The 19,520-nt window shown below is 38.3% G+C and overlaps 1 protein-coding gene across 2 annotated transcripts in view; it reads left to right on the plus strand.

Annotated features, from left to right (window-relative positions):
• The window catches only part of LOC126251195 (beta-glucuronidase-like), a 129,027-nt gene that overhangs the window by 76,131 nt on the left and 33,376 nt on the right, over positions 1-19,520 (plus strand). For both annotated transcript variants that reach the window (XM_049951620.1, XM_049951621.1), the window contains exon 9: positions 12,802-12,945. In XM_049951620.1, coding sequence (XP_049807577.1) covers positions 12,802-12,945 — 144 coding nt within the window. The remainder of the gene's footprint in view (positions 1-12,801; positions 12,946-19,520) is intronic.

Below are 19,520 nucleotides of genomic sequence, written 5' to 3' on the forward strand. Positions count from 1 at the left end.
TTCTCAACTGTACCAAACTTTCTGGGTGAAAAATGTGCCAATATAGTGCCCATTCACATGAGTGCCTTTTAGATTAACATATGTAGGAATGTTATGACAAAATGTAAATATTTTGTGGGTAAAGGGGACCATTCACTGAATAGCAAAAGCATTGGCTTGTCAAAAGGTACACACAAAAGCAAAAGGGCACAGCCCCCCCCCCCACACACACACACACACACTGTACACACAATGCCAGGATTGCATTTCGGCAAGCAGGTTAGGATGAGTTGGTGGCTGTGTCAGGTGAGGTGGGTACGGGAGAAAAAGATGGGAGGCAGGAAGAGCGCTTCGGGGTGGGTAGCTAACACATTGAGAGGGGGCATGTACGCTGGCTAGGAATGAGGAAGGGAGGGGTCACATATTCATGGGCAGGCATGTGGTACACAGATAGTGAAGCCGGTGGGGTACAGTGCACAACAAAGGTGATGTGGGGAGGGAGGGGGTGACAGGGCAAATGAGTGAGAAACTGTCAGTGAGAAGATATGGGAACAGTGGGTCAGGAGTGCTACGAGAGCAAGGGATATCGTTAAGGATAGCTCCCCATCCATGTAGTCTTGAAAGGCTGGTGGTGTAGGGAAGGATCCAGATGACCTGAGTTGTGAAAAAGCTATGTGGACGGTTGGTTGGTTGTCATACTGATGTAACAAGCTGTGCAGTGATTGCAGCAGAGTTGATATATGGTGTGGCTGCTTTCACAGGTGGCCCTGCCTCTGATGTGACAGGATAAGCCTGAGGACTGAAGAAGGAAGTGCTGCACTTAGGACGGGTAGGACTTGCACCTGGATCTACCAAGAGATATTATCCCTGTGGAAAGGAATTGGGAATGGGAGTGGATCAGGGGTGGACCTCGATGTTGTTAGGTTGGATGGGCAATGGTATATCACTTAGGGATGGGAAGGATCTTCTTTAGAACGTCCCTCATTTCTGGGCCAAAGTTCTGTTGAAGGATATGGTTCATTTGTTCCAGTCCAGGGTGATGTTGGGTGACGAGGGGTGTGCTACTTCACTGCTGATTCTTGGGGGTGGTGAGAATATGGCACACGAAATCTGTTCCCCTCAAAGGAGAATTAGTTGTGTGTGAGGATTTGGCAGGGTGAATGAGGAATGAAGTAGTGGGTTTGGAGTCAAAAAGACATTGGGAGAGCTAGTGTACAATAGTGGCAAGGCCATGGACACGAGAAATGTGAGTGTATATGGAGGTGGCATCAAGAGTGACAACTAGGGATTCACGGGATAAAGAGGTGCGGATGAAAGAGCTTTGATGTGAGAGGCTAGTTTTCAGACAATTGGTTGGAAGTGTTGTCAACCAGAGTGGAAATTCTTTCAGTAAGAGCAGAACAACAAGTTACAATTGGGCATCCAGGATTGTTGGGTTTGTGGATTTTGAGAAGCATTTAGGAGGTGGATATGCTCCAGTCTACCTGACACAACCGCTACTTCATCCTAGTTCACCAGCTGAAATTTAATCCTTGTAATGTGTGTCCAGCTGGCAGAATGCAGTGGCACATGGGTAAACCATGAAAGATTTTTGTTTTTGGCTAAATAATTCACCCCTTTCTGTCCTGAACAGTCAAAGTCATTTCTCTGTCAACTGTCATATTAATGAATGTAACATGTTATTGTTTTTTGAGTTACAATTAACTGTTGACAACATCTTTCATACGGCTTACCATATGAAACATGTTGTCAACAGTTACTTTCAGTAATTCTGATGACAAAAGTAACTCAGTCAGAATCTTTTATGAAATTCACAATATCACTTTTCCAGTTTTAGCTGTCATCAGGATGTGCCCTCTTAAAAATGTTTAACATTAATCTATCTTGGAAATAATCTTGAATTATTGAAGTACTCTATATTTGTCTAATCCTACTATCACTGAGCCATTTCATTTTGGTGCAGTATAGTGTTATCAATGTTGTAAGTGACAGACTAAAAATCTGAAGGTCCACATTTCAATCCAGAAGCAAAGTATTATGCTTCTTTTGCCTCCAGAAATTATTTGTACATATGAAAAATACCAAGCTGTATGATGGTTCAGAATTTACATTTAAACTATAGCTCTTACTGTAACTGGTTGGTTAAGTTAATTTAAAGCCCAGAGGAATGCAAGGCTGTATCACCTCCAATAGGGCCATGCCTAGTAAAACACTGACCAATTTTAGGGCTATGTACACCTTTACTTTTTTCTACTATATTGTCAACCACGTAATATAATTGCACTCTTTAGAAACTGAGTGTTTCCTTATTTTAGGAAGGAAGTAAAAAATTGTTAGTTAAATTTTCCAATAATTTGTCTTTAATTTTGATTTCCCCCCCCCCCCCCCCCCCCCCCCCCTTTCCATCGCAAATCAATTTTGTCATATAGAAGTAATATACCATAGTTTTCTTAAATGGAGCATTTTTATTAATTCATAAATATTGATATTCTCAATGTCTTGAACATAAAATGAATATCTCACGTAATATATCATATTTACCTGATCAAATTCGACATTCGAAAAACAAGGGTCGTCTTATGTTGGTGGATTAAACTATTGCTGCTGAAGTCGACGTTCTTACATAGATTAAAAGATTCGTACAGGGGTCGTTTTACATTTACAGGTGAAATTTTGGCTATTGTGGTTTCGTACATATTTATTTGTTATTTCGAACAATCCTTAAGCATACGACATTTAAAACAATGTTACTGTCGCAAACGCTCGATATATTCCGATACGCCAAAGCGCTCAATACACTATCGACGTCGCTCTAAAAGCCACATGACATTTAACTCGTGGCGCTAATTCAATTGATACACGAGTAACTACGATCTAGCCACTACGACAATAAATATTCTTCTTAAAAATGACAATTTTGCGAAACACAGGAGGAAATAACATTAAATTTCATCAACTTAAAAAGTTTTGTTGTATTTGAACAGGTATGCAATACATGTTCTCATACATGTATGGATATCGTATACACACATTATGCTGCTTTTTCAGTTAAAGTAACATTTAAAGACGAAAATCTTGCTCTTCAAAAACAATTACTTAATTCACAACCCAAGTGAATATTTTATTTAGTTATGAGAAACTAACGGTTTACCAAGCGGGTTACAAATGAGAAAGTTGGTTGGGGTATACGTGTTAGAATACTGGCGAAAATCATCACTAGCTTTCAATTAGCTTTAGAACAACCTGACGACATTCAGATGAAAAGTCTAACACACGAAATAAATCGTATTAAACTGACGGTAACTTGTCGCGAGAATAAGTTACAGCGGAATAACCTGTTGTGGAGATAAAATCTGAGAATCGGACTGAATAGTGACTCCGATCTTTTATTTATGTAGTAGTTGTTGTTTCTACCTACGACCTCCACTCTCGAAGACATTTCCGTCCATGTTTCACTGTTGCTCAAGCACAGCACTACTGAAAGCTGAAGGGGGGACTGTGACGCACCTTGCCTGTGAACTACGATGAGTGCACAGAGGGGAGTGTTGAGCAGGCAGAAATTTTGCCGTTCAGCCAACAATGGGAATATACCAGTACACTGCGTACTTTGGCTTTTTATTAGTCTAGACATGGGTGTACTTATTTGTCGACGCTCACTGTGAGGTATGACGGGAACGATTGGGGATATTTTAGCTGCTGGTTCTACACAGCCAATGAGAGAGCGCGAGCAGACGATATGTTTGGGAGCAAGAGACATAACGTCCTCGCGTCAGCATAGAGGCGAAATCCACTGTGTTTCGAAAAAAAACAGCAACTTTTTGCGCCCCACAGTAACCAAAACCTCAGAAATTGCGACACGATCGGTGGAAACAGCCACATATTTGTGACCATGGAGAAATAACTTTCACAGCTGTCCTGTTAAGATGACGCCAATGATGATGAAAAATAGCGATACCATAGACGACAGGCTAAGTAAACAAAAAAGGCAATTAAGATAAAAATTAGTGTAAACAATTTCTTTTTGTTAACTTTTTTCTCTCTGTATTATCAAAATGAAGACCATCAATAAATGGCATAAATTTAGAATGCGTGTAATGTTCAACTTTGTGGATAGATTCATTACATCAATAGCAGCTTGTAATTTTTATTTGTCAGAATATGTTGAAAAATAAATTTTTCTAAAGGAGGCTCTTAAAAAAAAGGGGGTCGTCGTATGTTCAGGGTTATCTTATACTTGAGTAAATACGGTACCTCTTCCTATTGCTTCCAAGGCTCCAGGACCTGATGGAATGGTGTCAAATTCTGCAGAGAATTTGCAGATGAGTTAGCTCCTATTTTAGCTGTAATATACCACAGATCCCTCGTACAAAACTGTGCCCAGTGGCTGGGAGAAAGCACAGGTCACACCTGCGTACAAGGAGGGCACCAGAAAGGATCTACGGGAACACTGATTTCCATCTGTTGTAGAATATTCTGAGTTGAAATATAATGTGGTGATTCGTGGCAGAACATAGTTTGAGCTTTTCGGAATTTTATTTAACAGTCACTTAAAAGTAAATACCAATTATCTCAGGAAAAGCTAATTACTAAGGTCGAATAAACAGTAGTGGAAAAACTAGCATTATATTTCAGGCTTCAACCTATCACTCCCCCAGGGACCACAAAGATATGATCAGACTGGTTATAGCATGCGCTGAGGCATTTAAACACTCAGTCTTTCACGTCGATCGGCATCATAACTGTGCAAGCCACCTGATGGTGTGTGGCGGAAGGAACTTCTGATACCGTTAAATGATCCTCCACTTCCTCATTCCACTCGCGAATGGCCCATGGGAAGAATGATTGTCAGTAACCCTATGTATTAGCTCCAATTTTTTTTACTTTTCTCGTCATGGTCTTTTTGTAAGGTGCATGTGGGAGGAAGAAACATGTTGTCTGACTCTTCCTGGAAAGTGTTCTCTCGAAATATCAATAGCAAATCTCTCCATGATGCACAATGCCTCTCTTGTAATATCTTCCACTTGAGTTTGTTGAGCATCTCTGTAATGTTCTCACGCGAACTAAACAATTCCATGATGAAAAGCACTTTGTTGGATCTTCTCTACATGTCATACAGGGTAAGAATCCCGTTTGATGAACAGTACTCAAGAATCCATTTAACAAGTACCTTTTAAGCCACTTCCTTTGTGGATGAGTTACATTTCCATAAGATTCTTCCTATGAATCTCAGTCTGGCATCTGCTTTTCCTGTTATGTGTTATATGTGGCCATTCTACTTAATCGCTCCGGGTAGTTACTCCTAGATATTCAATGGTAGCAGTTTGTCATCCAAAGTGTATTTGTATTATGGAGGATTTGTTTTCCTGCGTATGCGCAATATAACACGTTCAGGGGAAATTGCCAGAGCCTGTACCACTTATCAATCCACTGCAAGTCATTCTACAAATTGATACTGTCTTCTGGCATCGCTAATTTAATCTTCTATAGACAACCACGTCATCTGCAAAGACTTAAAGAGCTTCCAACGCTTTCTATTACATATACATGGTAACAAGTAATGGTTGCAGCACACTTCCTTGGGGTACTCTAGAAATTACCTTTGCACTTGCCGATTTTGACCAGTTAACGGTGATATGGTAAATTCTACCTGCAAGGAAGTCTTGAATCCGGTCAAAAATCTGATGTGACACTCGATAAGCTCATTTTTTTCACTAATCAGCAGTGTGGGACGCTTTTATAAGTCTTCCTGAAGTCAATGAATACGGCATCAACATGAGTATCATTGAATACAACACTATGCAACTCACGGAGGAACAGCGTGAGCTAAATTTGCAAGATCTCTGTTTGCAGAATCCACATTGATTTTCATAGGGGAGATTTTCGTTCTCCAAAAACGTTATAATTCTTGAGCGTAGAACATGTTCCATAATTCTACAACAGATTGATGTCAACAATACAGGCTTATAATTATATGTATTTGTCCTACTGCTCTTTTTTCCCATCACCAGGTACCCTTTGTTGCTTCAGCAATCTGTGATGACTGTTGCTAGAAGGGGAGCAAGTTCTATCACATAATCTTCGTGGAATCTTATATATCTCATCTGGTCCTGATGCCTTTCCATCACATCTACGTCCACATCTACATCCATACTCCGCAAGCCACCTGACGGTGTGTGGCGGACGGTACCTTGAGTACCTCTATCGGTTCTCCCTTCTGTTCGAGTCTCGTATTGTTCATGGAAAGAAAGATTGTCGGTATGCCTCTGTGTGGGCTCTAATCTCTCTGATTTTATCCTCATGGTCTCTTCGCGAGATATACATAGGAGGGAGCAATATACTGCTTGACTCCTCAGTGAAGGTATGTTCTCGAAACTTCAACAAAAGCCCGTACCGAGCTACTGAGTGTCTCTCCTGCAGAGTCTTCCACTGGAGTTTATCTATCATCTCCGTAACGCTTTCGCGATTACTAAATGATCCTGTAACGAAGCGCGCTGCTCTCCGTTGGATCTTCTCTATCTCGCTTCTGGGCGTTTTTCAAGGATAGCTCGTTTGATAAGTTTCAATCTTTTTGCTGGCTTGCGCACGACATTAGTAGCACGACTTACAACTCCCATCATATTGCGAATACTAGGCAAGCTGCAGGCTCTCGCGATAGCTAGGTTTAGTTTATGTGCCGCACAATGCATGTAAGTCGCTAGCGGTTGGAACTAATTTATTCGCACTGACCTTTCCAGACATGTTGGCACCTCCATCATAACCTTGACCTCTCAAATTCTTAACTTGAAGGCCGACTTGATTTAATTCTTGAACTATTTGATCGATTGATGCAGCACCAGTCATGTCAGCTGCAGACAGAAAGCATATGAAGTCTTCGTGTATTGTGCTTTTTTTGTAAATTGAGACACCTGATACATACACTGAGTTGTTCCGTGCCACTGGAATCAGTTGTTTCATCTCCAAGAACAGCATAACGTTTTGCATCTTTGTCGTGTACGTTTTTCATGACAGAATGGCAACAATCAATCAGCTGACTCTGAGTTGTTTTGCTCAGATATGTAGCATTTTTTGGCGCTATCTCTAAATGTTTTTGGAGAGACGTACCACCTGAGTCAATGCTAAAATTTAAAAGAACTCGAAATTTTCCTTGGCTGATTTCATCTCGGTGGCCTCTTAACACTATGTTTTCTCGATCACATAATATGATCGTCTTTACTATAGGAATCAGCCGCTCTCTGTTTGATATAATCATTTTCACTTTCTCAATTTCGATTAAATTATTTACAGCTTATACAGGGTTTCTATGAACTTCTGAAGTGTGCTTTTTAAAACTGTCATTTTGTGGTAATCTGTAGCGGAATAGTTTCTGAAGATTTCTAGTGTCTTTGTATTTGCAAAGTGGACGAATGTCTAAAGATCTTAGAGCCACAGAATGCTTGCCCCCACTACGAGGTTTTCTTCTGAAGACTCTGTCAGATGTTTATACTTTTCCTCGTCACTGAGTACTTTTCCTACCATATAAGAAATATCAAAAGGATTTTCAGCGCAAGTAGTCGATGTACTAGCCACTCCCACTGACACTGGTTCCAGTTCTATAACAGCAGCAAACAGTTACAGATTTTAAGTAAATAACGCGGTATAATAGTATGAAATTCGCGGCAACACCGGCATTCGCGCTAAAAAAGCTAGTTTAAAAAGAACTCAAAACCGAAAAAAAACGATGATTGATATTACAGTACATTATTTACCCTAAATATTACTTCACGGCTGTCTTTTGTAGGGCAGACAGAGAGGATCGAGTGCTCAGAGCATTTTTGTTGCCAACAGTGAAATGAGATTTCCTTCTAAAAGAACTTATTCAAAACTATACACCACTACATTTTTTATCGTGCCTTTAACAAAACCATTAGACTGTTGTCTTTTAAGCACTGAATACGTTGATTAATCAAAAGAATGAGACAGTTCAATTCATCCCTTTGTTTAAAGCTAGAACAATATTATGAAATGTGGCACAGCGAACTTACCTAAGAGAAAATGAAGAGCTCGCTGTTACCAACTTCTTCCTCGACAGAAGGGTCAACATCAGAGGCAGAGGTAGTAGCGGATAAAGTATGTTCAGATGCTTTACATGTCGTTAACAGTTCCTATCAGGTCACATGACACTGAATAAAACCGCAAACAGCTGTTAATTGATAGTCTATTAACACGATCGGTTTCACTGCGTTAAAGTAACATCTTCAGGTGTTAGTGGTGTCACATAAATTACCACATGGAGGTACCCCAACGTTCGTAGTCAGAGAATCCAACCCCATGAAGACGGGAAGTGCTCAACGAATAAAAAAAAGGCGAAACATTGGGGCGAATAGTGCAGAGGATGCGGCAACTGTAGTCACTAGTCGTAAGGGTAAAGCACTAGTGGATTCACAGACTACGAACGTTGGGAGCATCTCATGTGTTGATTTATGTGACACCACTTACACCCGAATATGCTGCTTTAACGAAGCGAAACCGGGCGGGTAAATAAACCATCAGTTAACAGCTGTCTGCGTTTTCAACGGATGTGGATGTCCATGTTACAAAGTTGTAAGTTCCTACCTGCATCAGCATTTCTGTTGACAGTTCGTTATTGTGGCAACATTGTTTCTTCCTTCCGATTCCTGCTCGAATCGACAAAGCGAATTCATCATTTCGGATTTCATTTTATTTCTCGCTTTAGTTTTAATAATGTTCATCTGGCTTTAAAGTCTTTCCACTTCCGCATTCGACCGACCATGGTAACATTAGTCGTGACAGTGCAAAAGTTGCCAATTCGTGAAATGAGTTGACGTCATTTGCATCTCTGTGTTGAAGCACTTCACACTAGAAATTAACAGCGTCTGTTTCGGACCATTTGACAAGAGCTGAACTTTGTCATTGAAATCAATTTTTGTGATTGTGCCAGGGTCAATATTACACGATTCACGGAGAGGAATCAATTACTCTTTAACAACACGAAGAGCTTAGGACACTGTAAGACGTGAAATTCTCCTCAAAATTTCATTGTTGTCTGGAAGTTGTTGCAACAACTGAATTATTGTTGGTGCACAAGCTGGATGCATCTCAGATATATGACACGTTCTTGTTCTGGGTATAATTCAGATTTTCTCAATTCATTAACCTTATTTTCGAACTAATATCCAAGATAAGTTTTGCGATCTAAGTGGATTTCTAAGTCTAACTTTAATTTTCTTCGCATAGGATATGTAGGGACAATGATTCTGTTAGCACAACGTGGTTATTTAGCAGCTTCCACCGATCCTCTGTGTTAGGATCAAAATGTGATTAACCAGATGCACATTTGGAAGAATCGTCTTGGAAAATATTTAAATACGCCTAATTGGATTCATCAGAAAATACTGAATAAAGCATTTCTGGAGTGTAACAGTTGTCTTTGATTCTTGTTATTTCAATGTGCTTTCTAAGCTGGAGCCGCTGGTCTGTAGTTTTTGTTACCGCAGGTTCTATGGACAACCATTGCGTATCACATGCGCGTGGAATTTTAAGGGGTTCTGCTCCTTTGACAGCCTGACAAATATCACTGTTGGCGAGTTCAAGACTGCAAAAACCAATTGTACGTTTTCTTAGCTAATAAGTCCAGATTTCCTGGAGCGTCTCACTTGCAGAAGAAGTAGCAAGTTGAACCGAATGGCTTACACATTTTATAACAATCAAATCCAGAATTACATTTTTCAAAATCTGGTTGACACAACTTTGAACACCTACAATTGCATTCGTACAGTCTGTGCCTATTCCCTGCCGCTTATTTAGATCTAATTTCAATTCTTGAGGCGCGTCTTTAATTGCTGACACTAGACTGTGGATTATAATTTTTGAGATCCGCTAATTTAAAAGAAAATGGACGTGATCGCATTGGTTGCAGCACTGTAATATATTATTGATATTCCTAAAAATATGGTCGCGCTAATGTCTGTTGGTTCATTAATTATAGTGATTTAGATGCTGTCATCGATATTTTGCAGAAAATTTTCCACGAAATACGGTCTTATTACACATTTTATAGCTGCACTACATTTTTTCTACTTATCTTAAGTTTTCTTTGCGGGTGATTCTGCACGAAATTTCCGGGTATACTGTCCGTTTGCTTTACCTATGTTTAGCACTAAAACAACTGCAAGTACCCAGCGAGGTGGCGCAGTGGTTAGCACACTGGACTCGCATACGGGAGGACGTCGGTTCAGTCCCGCGTCTGGCCATCCTGATTTAGGTTTTCCGTGATTTCCCTGAATCGCTCCAGACAAATGCCAGGATGGTTCCTTTGAAAGGGCACGGCCGACTTTCTTCCCCGTCCTTCCCTAATCCGATGAGGCAGATGACCTCGCTGTCTGGTCTCCTCCCCCAAACAAACCTACTCAACCCAACCCAACCTAACAGCAAGTGATTTGAGAATCACCACATTATTACCGGCACTACAGATATGCACTGTGCATGCAATTGCAAATTTATTAATACTAGAGTGTAAAACAAAATGGGTGCATAACAATACGGCCACAAAACAAACTGGAAGCGAAGACAAAATACCGTGAATTATAAATGTATAGGCGATATAAATTTAAGAGCTGCTAGACATTAGCATATTACATGGTGCTGTTTTCTGTACGTAGAATGGATCAAGTGATTTTAAAAAAATAATTTTACCATAAACCACCCAAATATTTTTAAAATCCACCATATATCACAGCAGCCACTAGATGCAAAATCTGTACACTAGACAGGTACTCAAAACCACTAAATTTAGTGGGAAAAATCACTAACTTCGCAATCCTGATCCAGAGTCCAGTCCACAGCCACCCACACCAAACCGACCGAAAGATCAACGAACTCAACCCAATAAAAAGTCACAAACTCGACTAATCGTGTTTGTATGAATTTCATTAAGTACATACAAAATAATCAGAAAGCTGTATCTGGTGAGTCGACAATGATAAGACACCGACATTGTTTCGAGGTTAATTTTCACTCGATTCTACCTGTTCTTCCTTCCCTTTCAAGTAAACAGAAAAAAAAAAAAACGAACTAAGGTCTCCTTGTCTACGTTTCGATGCCACTTTTTGAAAATCTGACAAATATAAACAAAAGCATGCCTTGATTACAATTAAAAACCACTTGAACAGCGCATTCTATTGTGTCTGATTCGAAAAACTATACAACCATGCCCTATGTGTACAGCAGTGCGGCGCGCGCACTCGCGAGTAGCAGTGGCAGTGTTATGTAGCTGCGTTCCGAATGGGTGGCGTGCGATTTAAAAACTAGTCACATTAGCATCTTCTTAGAGAAATGTAAAATTTGAAAACATACTACACCTACTTAAGATGGATTACGTAAAAAGTGATGAAAATTGTACAGTAGGTAGTGTAGTACTAAGACAGTAGGATAATACCAAGTTTAATTTGAGTTTGGTCACGGGTGGATCCAGATGCTTATGGGAGGGGCCTTGAGCCTTTTATCCCTCCCTCTGAATCCGCTACTATATATTTGATAAATTCTCCAAAGTGTGGCTGTTTCTCTTCTATGTGCAAGGTTTTATTATTTCATTATCATTTCCGGTCTTATGCAGGCTCCCATTACATACTTGACTTATTTCTAAGGCACTCTTTTGTCTGCTTAGATAGGCATGTGTGGAGGATCTCTTATTGCTGTAGCAAATTCCAACTGTGGTTTCTCAAGTGGTAAGGCGGCATTCTTCTTTATACCATTGCACCTTTCAGTGCATCATTAATACTTTGTAATTTTCAACAAACAATATAACAATTGTCAATGACTCAATGTGAAGATTGACTTTAAAAAGTGGTAGAGTTTTATTGGTACCTACTGCCAATGCGTATCACTGAGAGGCAAAAACATTGAATTATAACTATTAACTGAATGTTTAGAAGAATACTATCCCTGGGAAATTCTGCCTGGGTTTTTGTACGTAATGCAGTATAACAACCAGATTAATATTTCTGTTTAATGGTATGTTTATCATTTACACTTGCACCAAAATATAACAAATTTTTTTACAATAAACATCGTGTGCTATTGAACTTTGACATAAAACTGATTACATCTTCTGCACTGGCGCCAACTAACTCCCATTATAGACACTACATAGATTAAATTCAGACTGAATTGATGAACACTGCTGCTGGACTATAAATAAGTTACAATAATCACCATATTTCATACTATTGTTAGTGATTGTACACAATCAAACTTATAATTAAAATTATGCTTTTACATAATACTAGATACAAAAAATGAAAATACCTTTTACATAAATTGATTCATTGTTAGATGTATTTTTCATTGTGAAGTTCTATCACGACATAGGGGTTGACAATTAATTTCAGAAAACAATAACTTAATTACAAAATATCTTTCATTACTAATATTTACAATTAATCTTGATTTAATAATTAACACTACACACCTGACATTTTCTAGGTAAACAGTTTTTGAATATAATTTCAGGGACTGATGCCAAACAGAGGTTCTGGAAATTACTGTGAAAGTAAATTTGCATAAAATAATGATAATTTGAAAGCTGGAAACAAGCTTTTCTTAGTGTATAGCTAATTATAAACTCTACTCAGGTGGAAACAAGAATGCCCATATTAGCAGTCATTTACAAAATACATGTCTATATAGAACCTTTGGATCAGAATGTGCATCAATCCTGGCATCTGTAATTTCATTAGATTGTTACCTGGCCTATTGCATCACAATCTGCAGACACTTCTTCAATCCCTAGTTTTAAATGTATGTATTATGATCTGTATGTTTCAGGAATTATTCTCCAGAGCTACTGGAAAACCACAAAAGATCACTAACAGAGTTGATTACAAGGGACAAGAATAGGCCAAGTGTTATCATTTGGTCAGTATCTAATGAACCACGTACACAGCTTGATGGAACTGAGGACTACTACAGGTCATTAGCAACAGACATTAGAACTTAATTACTGGTAAAATGGTATCTTCCAATATTATTCAAAAATAGTGTCTATAAACTCAATTCTGCACATGTTGTACTGCAATAAATCTTTCAGCAGATGATAAACAATACTTTGAGGTGCCAAGAACATTTATTCTCCCTTTGCGTGTTTTTTTCATTATCATCACTGTCTTGCATGTAGTCACCATATATAAATGTGAAATGTGCCAACTGCAGTTTCAATACTAATCTTTTGAATTTTCATTTTATTGAAGGGGTGTTGCATTTCCATAAAAAGATAACTTATACATTGTGATATCCCTGGTATTCAATTTAAGTACTCTCTGAACAGTTTGATAGCACTAACTACTAAATGATCAAGTCCACACCATAACTATTACTTCAAGTGTTTATTAGGACAGAGACATACACAGATTCTCTTGCAGCACTGCCCCTATAAAGATTGACTTCACACGGCTTCAACCATGTCATTTACACGAAATCACAATAATGAGAGATGTACAAGAACATGCTGCTTCTCTACATTTCATAGTTTGCAATCAATGTTTTACATATTTAGATAATTTGGTCACAGATTAAACTTTGTCTTGGCACAGACTTCTATATTCAATAATTACATTGATTTCTATTCTATTCTATGATTTAGAGACAGTAAGTTTCGTAAATACATGATTTCAAGTGGATTAACAATGGATTATAGGAGTTATTTATCTTTTGCATTAAGTGGATTTCAATATTCCTAATATGTTTCCAATAATATAAAGTTGTGCACATTTACTGTGAGTCTCCCTAAATAATTTGGAAGTCATAATATGTGGGTTTGTTTGATTTGGGCTACATAAATTAGCAGTTAATATACACTGAATCTGTAATGAAAAACTGCCAATTATATGCCTGAGTTCTTGTTTTGTACATCAAAATTCATATACCAACCAGATAATGAATAGCACTGTAGGTTTAGTGTAACTTTACAGTGAGTAATGTGTGGTAATTGTCCCATTCTGCCACATTACAACTGTAATAAATGAAGGTATGTGAGTATAAAAACTATGTTTAGTTACGAAATTTATCTTTTGTGATGAAAGTTGGCTTTTAGGCCTATGTGCTAGATATTTATTGAATCAGTGTATTAGGGTGCATGCAGTTAACCAGTACTATTTATGAATAAGACAAATCCTAGTTCTATACTTTTCACTTTATTTTGAAATGGAAATTATTTGGAAAGGTGTCTTACATAGGTGCAATTTCTTTGAGTGAATTGTTGCTCCCTTAATTTAATTTTTTATTTTCATTGTTAAAGGTGTTTAAAATAATCTATTATATTAATAGTACTGTGATCTAAACTAAATAAGTTTAATGAAAATACCAGAATAAAAGACTAGCTATGTTGCACAGTAATGAACACATCACTTGTTGGAACAAGGAATAACAGGAAATAGATATGATCGCCAATTGTGAGACATATATGTTTCTAAGGAAAATTTTATAAAAATGGACTTATTCAAGCAAATTAGTAATTTTAAACCCACAAATGTGTATGTTTAAAAAAAGTCATTTTGGATATTAGGTTGAGTTGTTATAAAACACTAAAAAAACTATACCACCAACATTTCAACCCTCTTTGCAGTGAGGCTCTTGAGCATCACCGAAGAGGAGTGCTGCAAAAATGATCAAAATGTTGGTGGCACAGTTATTTTACGAACACATGACCTAGCATCCAAAATGATTTTATTTAAACTATGAACCTGTATTTAGTAAAGCAATTATTTAATATGAAACAGGATATATTGCCCTTCCCATTCCCCTTCCCCGTGAGGCTTTTAACTGATCTGATGTGATCCATCACAAATCCCCACCTGCGCCAACCTCTTCAGAGTTGCACATGCACCTTAGGTCCTCAATTATTTGTTGGATGTACTTCAATCTCTATCTTCCCCTATAATTTTTAGCCGTTACAGGTCCCCTTCAGAACCACAGAAAATTATCATGCTGCAATTTAACACATGTCATGTCATCCTGTCCTTCCTTCCTTATCAGTGATTTGCTCAAGTACCTACCTTCCTTTGGCAATTCTACGGAGAAACTCCTCATTCCTTGTCTTTTCAATCCACCCTTAGCATTACGTATCAAATTCTTTGATTCCATCCATTTCCGGTTTTTCCCCAGTCCATGATTCACTACCAACAATTTTGTGTTCAAAAAGTACATTCTCAGAAATTTCTTCCTCAAATGGAGGCCTTTATGTTTGATACTAACAGACTTCTTTTGGCCAGAAATGTCTTCTTTGATTATGATAGTGTGCTTTTTATGTCCTCTTTGGTTCATCCATCCAAGGCAGCATAATTCCTTAAATTTATCTGCTTTGTGGGTAACAATTTTGATGTTAACTTAATCACTAATCTCATTTCTGCTCCTCTTCATTACTTTCATCTTTCTTCAGTTTATTCTCAATTCATATTCTGCAGTCATTTGGCAGTTCATTCCAGTCAACAGGTCCTGTAATTCTTTTTTACTTTTACCGAGAATAGCAAACTCATCAGTAAATTTTGTTATTCATATCCTTTCATCATAGATTTAAGTCTCACTTAAACATTTCTTTTATTTCTGTGATTGCTGCTTTAATGTATAGACTGAACAGTAAGTTTTTAATCTGAGCATTTCAGCCTTAGCACTTCAGTGTTATTGTTCCCTCTTGATTCTTGTAGGTACTGAATATTATTTTTTCCCCTATAGCTTATAGCTACTTTTCTTTGAATTTCAAACATTTTGCACTATTTTACATTGCTGAACACTTTTTCCAGGTCAATAAATCTTGTGTCCATCATGATGGTCCCTATTTGCTCAGGATTATTTTTTGCTAAGAGCCCCCATGAACCATGGACCTTGCCACTGGTGGGGAGGCTTGTGTGCCTCAGTGATACAGATAGCCTTACTGTAGGTGCAACCACAATGGAGGGGTATCTGTTGAGAGGCCAGACAAATGTGTGGCTCCCGAAGGCTTGCAGCAGCCTTTTCAGTAGTTGCAAGGGCAACAGTCTGGATGATTGACTGATCTGGCCTTGTAACATTAACCAAAATGGCCTTGCTGTGCTGGTACTGCAAATAGCTGAAAGCAAGGGGAAACTACAGCCATAATTTTTCCCAAGGCATGAAGCTTTACAGTATGGCTAAATGATGATAGTCCCCCATTTGGGTTTCCGGCTGGGGACTACTCAGGAGGATGTCATTATCAGAGAAACAAAACTGGTCTTCTACGGATCGGAGTGTGGAATGTCAGATCCCTTAATCGGGCAGGTAGGTTTGAAAATTGTAAAAGGGAAATGGACAGGTTAAAGTTAGATATAGTGGGAATTAGTGAAGTTCGGTGGCAGGAGGAACAAGACTTTTGGTCAGGTGAATAAAGGTATATAAATACAAAATAAAATAATGGTAATGCAGGAGTTAGTTTAATAATGAAAAAAAAGCAGGAGCACGGGAGGCTACTATGAAAAGCACAGTGAATGTATTATTGTAGCCAAGACAGATGCAAAGCCCACACCTACCACAGTAGTACAAGTTTGTATGCCAACTATCTCCACAGATGATGAAGAGATTGAAGAACTGTATGATGAGATAAAAAAAAAATCATTCAGATAGTGAGGGGAGATGAAAATTGAATAGTCATGGGTGACAGGAATTCAATAGTAGGAAAAGAAAAATAAGGACAAGTAGTGGGTGAATATCGAATGGAGGTAAGGAATGAAAGAGGAAGCCTCCTGGTAGAATTCTGCACAGAGCATATCTTAATCATAGCTAACACTTGATTTAAGAATCATGAAAGAAGGTAGTATATATGGAAGAGGCCTGGAGACACTGGAAGGTTTCAGATGGATTATATAATGGCAAGACAGAGATTTAGGAACTAGGTTTTAAATTTTAAGACATTTCCAGGGGCAGATGTGGACTCTGACCACAGTTTATTGGTTATGAACTGCAGACTAAAACTGAAGAACCTGTAAAAAGGTAGGAATTTAATGAGATGGGACCTGAATAAACTGAAAGAACCAGAGGCTGTAGAGAGTTTCAGAGAGAGCATCAGGGAAAGTTTGACAAGAATGGGGGAAAGAAGTACTGTAGAAGAAGAATGGATAGCTTTGAGAGATGAAATAGTGAAGACAGTAGAGGATCAAGTATGTAAAAAGATGAGGGCTCATAGAAATCCTTGGGTAACAGAAGAGACATGGAATTTAATTGATGGAAGGAGAATATATAAAAATTCAGTTAATGAAGCAGACACAAAGAGATACAAATAGAAATGAGATCTACAGGAAGTGCAAAATGGCTAATCAGGTATGGCTAGAGGGCAAATGTAAGGATTTAGAGGAGTATATCACTAGGATTGAGATATATACTGCCTACAGGAAAATTAAAGAGACCTTTGGAGGAAAGAGAACCACTTGTATTAATATTAAGAGCTAAGGTGGAAAACCAGTTCTAAACAAAGAAGGGAAAGCAGAAAGTTGGAAGGAGTGCATAGAGGGTCTATACAAGGGAGGGCAATATTATGGAAACAGAAGAGGATGTAGATGAAGAAACAAGACCTTGGGAGGAGACAACATTCCATTAGAACTACTGATAGCCTTGGGAGAACAAGCCATGACAAAACTCTACCACCTGGTGAGCAAACATATGAGATGGTGAAATACCCTCAGACTTCAAGAAGAATGGAATAATTCCAACACCATAGAAAACAGGTGTTGACAGGTGTGAAAATTACTGAACTATCAGTTCAATATGTCACGTCTGCAAAATATTAACATGAATTCTGTACAGACAAATGGAAAAACTGGTAAAAGCTGACCTCGGGGAAGATCAGTTTGGATTCCATAGAAATGTTGGAACACGCAAGGCAATACTGACCCTATGACTTGTCATAGAAGATAGGTTCAGAAAAGGCAAACTATATTTGTAACATTTATAGACTTGGAGAATGCTTTTGACAATGTTGCTTGGCATACTCTCTTTCAACTCTAAAGGTGGCAGGGGTAAAATAAAGGGAGCAAAAGGCTATTTATAATTTGTACAGAAACCAGATGGCAGTTACAAGAGTTGAGGGAAGCAGTGGTTGAGAAGGGAGTGAGACAGATTTGTAGACTATCCCCGGTGTTATTCAGTCTGTATATTGAGCGAGCAAGCAGCAAAAGAAACAAAAGAAAATTTGTATTAGGAATTAACGTCCAGGGAGAAGAAGTGAAAACTTTGAGGTTCACTGATGACATTGTAATTCTGCCAGAGACAACAAAGGACTTGGAAGAGCCATTGAACGGAATGGACAGTGTCTCGATAGGAGGCCATAAGATGAACATCAGCAAAAGCAAAATGAGGATAATGGAATATAGTCTAAATAAATCAGATGATGCTAATGGAATTAGGCCTGGAAATGAGACACTTATAGTAGATGAGGTTTGCTATTTGGGAAGTAAAGTAAGTGATGATGGTCAAAGTCGGGAGGGTATAAAATGCAGACTGGCAATGGCATGAAAAGCATCTCTGATGAAGAGAAATTTGTTAACATCAAGTGTATATTTAAGTGGCAGGAAGTCGTTTCTGAAAGTATTTTTATGAAGTGAAACATGGACAATAAATAGTTTAGACAGGAAGAGAATAGAAGCTTTCGAAATGTGGTGCTACAGAAGAATGTTGAAGATTAGATGGATAGACCATGTATCTGATGAGGAGTTACTGAATAGAATTGGGGAGAAGAGGAATTTGTGGCACAAAATGACCAGAAGAAGGAATCCTTTGGTAGGACATGTTCTGAGTCATCAAAGGATCACCAATTTAGTGTTGGAAGGCAGCATGGAGGGTAAAAATTGTAGAAGGAGACCAAGAGACGAATACACTAAGCAGATTCAGAAGGATGTAGGTTGCAGTATGTACTTTGAGATGAAAAAGCTTGTACAGGATAGGATAGCATGGAGAGGTGCATCAAACTAGTCTTTGGAATGAAGACCACAACAACAACACTAAGAGGATTAGTATGTTTCACAACTGTTTATACTTTGTGTGCTCCTGAACTAACTGCACAAAATAAGTTTCAGACAACGAATTTAATACAATTTCTGATGATATTTTATGCCTACCATCTACTTTGAACATGTATTTTCAGCAACATATTGAGAGTACATTGAAGTCACCACTGACTGTAACTGTATGAGTGGGGTACATCTTTGAGATGATACTCAAGTTTTCTTTGAATGTTTCAGCAACTGTATCATTTGAGTCATGGAGTTGGTAAAAGAAACAAATTATTAATGTATTCCAGATGTCAAGTATAACCTCTACCTGTACTGACTCACAGGAACTATCATCTCCAATTTCATTGCAAGATAAATGACTTCTATCAAAAACAAACATGCCAACACAACTGTATTTAATCTATTCTTCCTGAACCCTGGTAGGTCCTTTGTGAACATTTTGGCTGAACATATCTCTGGCTTTTGTCAGCTTTCAGTACTTATAACAATTTCAGCCTCAGTGCTTTCTATTAGCATGGAACTCTGGCTCTTCCC

This window comes from Schistocerca nitens, chromosome 1 (assembly GCF_023898315.1).
Source record: "Schistocerca nitens isolate TAMUIC-IGC-003100 chromosome 1, iqSchNite1.1, whole genome shotgun sequence".
In the NCBI taxonomy this organism is placed as follows: Eukaryota; Metazoa; Arthropoda; class Insecta; order Orthoptera; family Acrididae; genus Schistocerca; species Schistocerca nitens.